The sequence below is a fragment of the Palaemon carinicauda genome, chromosome 19, assembly GCF_036898095.1.
Source record: "Palaemon carinicauda isolate YSFRI2023 chromosome 19, ASM3689809v2, whole genome shotgun sequence".
In the NCBI taxonomy this organism is placed as follows: domain Eukaryota; kingdom Metazoa; phylum Arthropoda; class Malacostraca; order Decapoda; family Palaemonidae; genus Palaemon; species Palaemon carinicauda.
The window spans coordinates 56,457,158-56,467,157 of record NC_090743.1 but is presented as its reverse complement, the minus strand read 5'-3'; the positions used below and the strand labels follow the sequence as shown (position 1 = coordinate 56,467,157).

The 10,000-nt window shown below is 32.2% G+C and overlaps 1 protein-coding gene across 1 annotated transcript in view; it reads left to right on the top strand.

Moving 5' to 3' along the window:
• LOC137658645 (protein SSUH2 homolog) overlaps positions 1 to 10,000 on the top strand; it is a 645,191-nt gene that overhangs the window by 200,391 nt on the left and 434,800 nt on the right. The window contains exon 2 of the mRNA XM_068393590.1: positions 8,350 to 9,917. Within this exon, the coding sequence (XP_068249691.1) occupies positions 9,419 to 9,917 (499 nt within the window). The 5' untranslated portion in view covers positions 8,350 to 9,418. The remainder of the gene's footprint in view (positions 1 to 8,349; positions 9,918 to 10,000) is intronic.

Sequence of the window (10,000 nt, the reverse complement as noted above, 5' to 3'; positions counted from 1 at the left end):
TTAGATTAAATAAGGCATGATTTATATTTTTTTCTTTTTCGAAAACCTTTAATTTCGTAGTGTTACTTGAAACGTTAGATTCATGATGGGCAAACAATCTATGAAGTGTAATAACTGTTACCTATGGCAATGACCTCAGATTGCTGGCTGACATATTTTAATAGCTACGTAAGATTAACATGAGGTTGAAATTCCTGACATCGCATCAATTAAAATTATAGAAACTCCTTAACCGCCATATAAATGAAAAATTCTCAAAATCTCATAAGTATAATAATTTTCTAATTGGTCACCTGGTTGTCAGTTTGGTAGGTTTAAAATGACCACCTAACTCTTTGTATGGATGACTTAGATGGTGTATGAGCCCATACTCTCAAGATTAGTTAGGAAAATTATAGTAATTACGTGTATATGAAAGTATTTTTTCTATACTCCTTATATGACGAATTTTAAAGGCAATGATATTGTAAACATTTTGAAATCTTACCGTTTTGGACACCAATACTTGTGTAAACATTATCATACGTTTGATTTATACTTTATCGCCAGTACTGAGGAACAGCCACATATATAAACTTGCCACTTGTACAGTGTGTTTAAAATAAAAAACAAATCCCTCTCAAAATTTATTTCGTGTTTGATTTCTTGCGTCTGAACTCTGCGACACGATTGGCACGAAGGCTAAGGCAAGAACATTTGAATACATTATAGTCGAATCGACACTCAGGGACGCTATCGTCAGAAGGAAGGGAAGGATACCACTGAGATTGTTTGCTGGAAGGCCTTTCGCCCCCCCCCCCCCCCACCTCGCAAATATCCGGTATAAATGCACGGCGTGAATGAAGAGAGAAAATCGGACCAAAATGTGAAGAGCAAAGGGCCTTTCCGAAAACAAGGAGTTGGGTCGAATATGATTTGTCCAATCAGTAGGCGTGAAAAAATTTTTCTGCTTATTTTTTCGTTTCTCTTTGCTTTCTGCTTTCCTTTATTTTCCCCTCCCTTCTTTCCGCACGTAGCTTAATAGTTGTAGTATATATATATATATATATATATATATATATATATATATATATATATATATGTATATATATATATATATATATATATATATATATATATATATATATACTGTGTATATATATATATATATACATATTTACTGTGTGTGTTCGTGCGTGCGTATGCGCATTATTTACTTATAATTATTGATATGTAGATTGATATATATATATATATATATATATATATATATATATATATATATATACAATGTATATATATATATATATATATATATATATATATATATATATGTGTGTGTGTGTGTGTGTGTGTATGTATATAAAACTAAGATAAGAATAGTGACTTTATTTCGGGGTTTTATTTGATTTTTTTTTTTCAAATCTAATAATAGTTTTAGATATTAAATAACGTTGAAGTTATAATAGAGATTTTTAATTTTGGCGTTTACGGTGGAAATTATAGGTTTGAACATTTTAGGATAAAACGTGATATCCTTTTTATAATTGCTTCATTTTTTTAAATAAAAAGATGTATATACAAAGTAATTGTATACATATATATATTTGATGACTGTCATGTCTATATAAACTCGTTTCCATGTAGGCTGTAGCAAATTATATTTAAAAAGTTATACTTTTTTTTTCTTCTAACTCCGTTTCGAAGTTCTTATGAAAATTCAGGTTCCTTTAAAAATTAGTTGAAGCAGAATTTTAGTTTTCCAATATTACACATTATTTTTAGTGTGATGATTAATATACCTATTATAACCATACTTATTATTGTGTAAATTGAACATTGACTAAATTATTATCATTTTTATTATCATTATTATTATTATTATTATTATTATCATTATTATTATTATTATTATTATTATTATTATTATTATTATTATTATTGTTATTATTATTATTATTATTATTATTATTTTTATTTGTTTATTTATTTATGTATTTAACATTATGAAATGTTTTTATTGTACTATTTATTGCAAACCTTGTTGAATCTATAGAGAAAATAAGAACTTGAAGTGCATATATATATATATATATATATATATATATAAATATATATATATATATATATATATATATATATATATATATATATATTTATATATATATATATATATATATATATATATTTATATATATATATATATATATATATATATATATACATATATATATATATATATAAATATATATATATATATATATTTATATATATATATATATAAATATATATATATATATATATATATATATATATATTTATATATATATATATATATATATATATATATATATATATATATATATACATATATGACACCTGACACCAATATGACCCATGTAGAGAGATAATGAGGCGTCGGAATATGGGGTTTCTTCATTTATTACAAAAGGTTCGTTCGTAAGTACATTGTACACAACTACCCTCTCAGGTGAGGGACTTGTCAACTCGAGCGGCCAAAGGCAACTAAACTCCCTTCGCTACCAAAATGCAATCTTTGCAATAATATGCTGAGACATAGGTTTTTGTGGAATACTCATGAATATTGAGTTCATTTACCTTGACGTACAACACACACATATATACATGAATTAGGACATATATATATGTGTATATATATATATATATATATATATATATATACTGTATTCTGTATATGTATATATATTGTATATGTAAGATACATACATACATATATATATATATATATATATATATATATATATATATGTATGTATATATATATATATATATACTGTATTCTATATATGTATATATATTGTATATATAATATATATATATATATATATATATATGTGTGTGTGTGTGTATGTATGTGTGTGTGTGTGTGTGTTTGTATGCCCGTGCGTTCGTTTATGCATGTGTGGATTCCTATTGAGATCCTCCCTCCGGCAAATGTGGCTTTTATGCGAAACTTTTCCCTCCTTTCCATCACAGTTGAACTCTTGAACCCTTAAATTCTCCAGGACTTGGAATACATTATCTCGTCCAAGGCACTGCTGCGGAGACATTGATGAGTTTTATAATTAATTCTTCTTGAGACTCATCTTATGTAACGCGCGCAGCCCTCATCAAGCATGTGTAATTTATTATTATTATTATTATTATTATTATTATTATTATTATTATTATTATTATTATTATTAAATGATAATAATAATAATAATAATAATAAAAATAATAATAATAATAATAATAATAATAATAATAATAATAATAATAATAAAATCATCATCATCATTTTTATTATTATTATTATTATTATTATTATTATTATTATTATTATTATTATTATTATTACTTTGTAAACCATTGAATTGAGGATTGTGGGGAAAAAGAAAAACTATTTACTTATCATGAGTTTACAAAAATATTTCGGGATTCTATTCTACGTGATTAATGTTTATGATTTTATAGTGTCATTATTCTAATTAATGATTAGTTACAATTAATAATTTTCGGTGATCATTGTTTTTCTCTATATTTGTGAAGCAATGTTTACTTCTATTTTCAAATAATATACAGTATATCGTAATGAAAACTTTCATTTCAGTTTTTATTTGTTTTATTGTTGTAAATTTCATTATAAAATGGGCATTTAAAAATGTGTTTAATGTAATCTATAATCATCATCATCATCTCCTCCTACGCTTATTGACGCAAAGGGCCTCAGTTAGATTTCGTCAGTCATCTCTATTTTAAGCTTTTAAATCATTACTTCCCCATTCACCATCTCCTACTTCACGCTTCATAATCCGCAGACGTGTAGGCCTGGGTCTTCCCACTCTGCTAGTGTCTTGTGGAGTTCAGTTAAAAGTTTGGTGGAGTAATCTCTCTTGAGGAGTGCGAAGAACATTCCCAAACCATCTCCAACTACCCCTTATCATGATCTCATCCACATATGGCACTTGAGTAATCTCTCTCATAGTTTCATTTCTAATCCTGTCCTGCCATTTAACTCCCAATATCCTTCTCAGGGCTTTATTCTCAGATCTACTAAGTCAATTGGAGAATGTTTCATTGTCATACCACGACTCATGTCCATCCAGTAACACCGATCTCACTAAATTGATATATAGCCTGATTTTTGTGTGTAAATGCAGGCGTTTTGTATATATCTATCCTATTTATTCATTTGTTTACTCCAAATTTGAAAAACAAACAATATCATCACATGTTTTCTCCAGTGTCTTTCAAGACGAATGATTTTCAGCTAAGATGTCTCTTGAAAATTATAAAATGTAAATATATGTGACAGATTTTCTCACTCGTAGGAAATATTACTTCAATATATTTTACTTTTTAGTGAACTTTAGAGATTATATTTAAATAGCTTGTAATTTGCAAGTATCACAGGTGCTACAAATTCTAAATATATTTTTTTAAAGTTAGGGTACATAGTCTTTGATGCCTTCATTGTTTCTCGTTGCTATTTTTTTTCAATCTTGTTATATACTGATTTTTTTTATTCAAATATAGTTTTAAAAATTAATAATCTGACTTCAATGGCTTCTAAATTCTGTTGAACAGATATTTAGGAATAATTTGAGAGCAAATCGATGTTTCTCTCTCTCTCTCTCTCTCTCTCTCTCTCTCTCTCTCTCTCTCTCTCTCTCTCTCTCTCTCTCTCTCTCTATCCTGCTGTGTTCTTGTAATTAGTATTTCAAGTGTTTACTCTATATTTAAAAAAGTATTTTATACATGTGAAATAATAGGTGTAGCAGGCATATTGTAGTATTTTTACTAACACCCCTATTATTTATTTTATTGATTAATCTAAGACCCTCAGTATTTGTTTTATTTGTGCTATTAATTGTTTTTAAAAATATTTAAAATTATACCTGCACAAACACTCCTTATTATTTGATTTAATACTTAAACTAAAACCCCCTATTATTCATTTAATACACGTACTAGAACCCCTTTTTTATTTTAGTACTAGTACTAAAATCCCCCATTTCTAATATGTTTACTGAACCATTTCCCCATTATTTATTTTAGTACTTGAACTAACCCCCCAAATTATTTACTTTATTATTTGTACTAACTCTTCCATAATTTTCTTTCATACTTATAACACCCCTTATTTGTTTGGATAATTGTACTATCATTCCCATTTCAACATTCTCATTACTTATTCTAATACGTGAACAGTACTAAAACTCCCAATTATTTTTAATACCCGTACAAACTCTCCATTTTGTTTGAATACGTATCCAGTACTAATACCCCTACTATTTTTAATACCTGTTTTTATCTTGATACTTGTACTAACACTGGATTACTGTATTCATAGATCGACAGATAGATACCTAAAGAGTCTATCAAACTATCTTTGTCATAACACAAATATTTGTGTTTTCCCTTGAACTCTCTAACGAGATTCTAGAGATTTCGATCTTCTTCTTGTGTTTACAAGATTCTTTCGTTGATACAAAGTAAGAGTCGATGGGTTTTCTAGTTCCTAAGGACAGAGAGAGATGTAATGCCTCTTGGCGCTGTATGAGAGAGAGAGAGAGAGAGAGAGAGAGAGAGAGAGAGAGAGAGAGAGAGAGAGAGAGAGAGAAAGAGAGAGAGAGATTTGCTTGTATCTGAGAGTGAGAGATATTAGGAATAAAGGATTTTCTGCCTCAGAGAGAGAGAAGAATCAAGATTAATATGAGAATTTTCAAGCATATGGGACTGAGAGATTATCCTGTGATTCTATTCATTTTATTCAAAAGGATATCCCACTTTTCGCGGTTCACTTCCTTTTTATTATTCTCTTGACGTTTTGGAGATTTTTTTCTTTTTTTCTTGGACACTTGTTATTTGAGTTTTTTGTTTGTTGTAGCCTCACTCCGCGTTTAGATTTCTTTGTTTGTTGTTCTGCTGCCGTTGTTTACGCTTTTATATTATTGTTGATGTCCTTAGTCAAATGTTTTGTTTCACTTTTTGCAATCTTGGAGCTTTAGCAATTATAATTTACATTCAAATCTGCTTTGCCTTTGGTGCTTAGATAAACTTTAATCTTCGTTTTTGTTTCAAATTATAGATTTTTCTTTTTATTACTTTTGTAAGTGTGAACTTCCTCACTATTTTCATTATTGGTATCTTAATGTTTGGTTTTATATAGATTAATAAATTTCTGATAATGTGTATTCCCTATATTCTTTTGTTTCGATATTAGTGTATCTATAATCTATATGGTCGTATAGTGTATGTAATGGGTAAAAGAAAGAGTATAAATATGTTCATAAACATATATCTACATATATATATATATATATATATATCTATCTATCTATCTATATATATATATATATATATACATATATATATATATATATATATATATATATATATATATATATATATATATGTATATATATATATATATATATATATATATATATATATATGTGTGCATGTATATATATATGTATATATATATATATGTGTGTGTGTGTGTATGTATGTATGTATGTATGTATAAGTACTAATACATGATATAATATATATATATATATATATATATATATATATATATATATATATATATATATATAAGCTGAGGGAAACAACATCTAATGAAATCATTGGGAAAATATGTAAATGAAGAAACCACATCATCCATGAATGAGAAAAATCTGAATACATGAGTATGTATGCATCTTACCTGCTCCCTCATACATACCACCCCTACCCCACCCCCCTTCCTCCCAAAGAACCACCAAATACAAACACTAACAGGACGCATCATATTTTTTTTGACTAGTGCCAATAACACACCATTGGTTCGGAGGATGGCTGGTGAGGCGCCCAAGTGTGTCAGCGCACCTGAACTTGAGGATGCCTTTGAAGGAGACGCTGGCGGGAGTCGAGAAGGTAGAATATGTCCGTAGTAGAACTTGGAAAGGGTGTTGCTGTCTTATTCTTTCTTTCAATGTCGACTTATTTTCAAGTAGTTCTAAAAACTAAAACCAAGAATTTTATATGCTATGAGAATTTTAAAACGTAATCCAGCATTGATAATTTTCAAGTAGTTTCAAAACCTAAAAAAAAGATTATATGCCATTACAATTTTAAAACATAATCCAGTATTGATGGCTATGTATATACCTGAATGCTTATTCACTTAAATTTTTAGCTTTGCTGCAATCATTCCTTAAATTTAAGATTATCATAAGGTTTAATGTCTATTTTTATTGTTGGATCGTAGAATAACTCACAATTTCAAGCATTGCACCGCTATCATTAAGGATATATCTATTTTAAGTATTCAAGTTTCTGAACCCTGCTTCAGTAAAAAGATGTTCTGTCACTTGGGTTGGTCGCCCGCTCTTCCTGTAGATGTCGCTGTGGTCATTAAAAAAAAAAAAAACAGACCTTTATTGTTACCGATGCCCTTCTTGCAAATAACTCTCTCTCTCTCTCTCTCTCTCTCTCTCTCTCTCTCTCTCTCTCTCTCTCTCTCTCTCTCTCAATTTAGAGTTTCTTAGATACTGGGACCAAAGGGTTTTATCCACAATGTGTTCCAGAACTTTCCATTCTGTAAACAAATTTTAGATTCACTTTACACGTTTGTATAGACTTTTCAATTGAATGAAACAATACACACTATTTAATGACTTGTGCATTCTCTGGCATTTAGTGTCATGATATGTAACAATATAAACAACCATCTCTTACTCCAGTAATTTCATATCATATGTCCTCTTTATCCCTTATCATGGTAGAGGCACTATTTGTTGACAACCTTTTGATTTTCATTATTGACGAATGAAATTGAGGCCTCCAGTAACACTCCGGCGCCATCTGTTAGTGGGAGTTTGGGATGACCAACCTTACTCCTCGCCATCGCTTTTACCGTTCATTGTAACACCCTTGCATGTTCTGTACTACATAGTGAATGTATGTAAGTATGAGTGTATGTATGTGTAATGTGCTTGTATGGATGTGCTGGTGTTCCCAAGCCGTACCTTGATTTAAAAAAAAAAAATAATAAAAAAAAAAACCCTCAAGCAAGCAAGGTGTTGTATAATAAATAAATAATAAAAGGAATATCACCGCTCGAAATAACCCAAGGTGCGTTAGGAAGGAGATACTGTAATACTTTTTGATGTAGGAACCGAAATCTTACATAATTTTATTTTGTTATTAGACTATTTTTTTTTTAATTTCCTCTTTGGTTAATATCTTTGTCTCTTATCTCATCATGTTGATTGTAGAAATTAACAAGCGGCCATATATGTGCCGTTTATATATTTTACAGGATGTTTCATGTGATGCATTTCTCTCCCTCATTAGGAAACTGAACTATTGAGTGCTTAAGTATTACAAAACTGGAGCAGATACAAATCGAATCCTTATTTCCCATTCTTTGCTGCAGACCAAAGTTCGTGAACTGAGCCGAGGATATATTCAATAACATCTTTAAAACAAAATGAAAAGAAAAAATTAGATTGTTACATTTGCAAATCTCTTTAATTTTTTCTTCACACCCTGTCATTTTAGATCCCCCCTCACGTCCACAAAGGTTACCCCCTTCCCTTGCTAGCTGGCCAAATACCTACATTCTTCAGAAACCTAAAGCACTCACAAACTTTTAATTAAAAAATAAATAAATAAATAAATAACTTTATGCTCTTGTGAAATTTAAGTACTGTCCTTCCCTATTGTGTTGGATGAGGCCGAAGTATGATAAATGAAATGGTGTGAAGATGTGTTATCCAGTACTGGAATGTACGACTAAACTGCTTAGAAAAGAGTGCTTAAGTGATTGACGCCACAAAGAGGACTTACGATTTGTAAACGAAGGTTATAGATACGGTATATCCAACGAGAAGATACGTTGGTTACACCTCGGCTGCAGTGGGTTGAGAATTAAAGAAGCGTCTGTCGAGAACTGTCGTGGAGTCAAATTGGAAAATATGGTGATGCTATCCTGCAGAGAATGAACGGAACTCGAAGTCGCCTTTGACCTTTGATCTCAATTATCAAAGGTGCCCTTTTATACCGGTGATATCTTGTGGTGCAGTGAATCTCATATTTGCTTTAGTGCTTCCTGCCGAAGGAAGAAGAAGGCTTTTGGGTGCAGGTCCGAGGGCAATCCCCTGTGATACAGCTGATGGTGGAGGAGTTGTGAGGGATGCCGTGCTCATGGTCGGAATCTCCTGTGCCCTACTGGGGGCCCAGCTCTCCGGCAAGGTGACTAACCTGACCCAAAGAACGCCATGTATTGAGACGCGTGTGAGTTGGGGATTCGTGGGTGTGGAGGCCTCCAGGCACGGGCCCCAGGGACACCCCCAGGCCGCCCCCAGGGGCCCCGGACCTGCTCGCCCACTCTGGCTGGGCGGCCCAGGGGCGGGGGGCGGCCATGAACGGACGTGTAGTTCACCAGGAGGAAGTGGTGACGGTCCAGGTGGCCTCGACCACAACCACGGCTTCCACCACTACCAATGGTCCACCGCCGCCGCCACCGCCGCCGCGAAGAGCGTTGCTCCTCGAGCAGCGGGGCGGCCGCATCGCTGGTCCGCTCTGCGCCGACGGAGGCGGAGAATTTACCTTCGAGCTCATCGAGAACTACCCGGCCTTGGGGCTCTCGGCGGTGCAGGATGGATCGGGCACCATCATCAACTGGCGTGGTGCTCGCGGACCGCCGCGGTTCGCGACGCACAGCGTCACTCGGATGGACAAAGACATTTTGGACTCTTATTCCACCCGGTGTGGGAGGCGGTCTCCCCGAACCAGGCCTTCCGTGCTGGACCCGTATCTCCCTTGCTTCCAGCATATGTTGTGTGACCCTGATCTTGTCAATTCGTCTTTGCATCTTAAAAACTATCCTGTTTGTGAAAACGATCTCTACGATGTACAGAGTGAGTAGCTGAAGATTTATGGTGGAGATGATGATCTATGTTGATGCGTGATGTGTTCTCATTAAACTGTGGCTATTATTGGC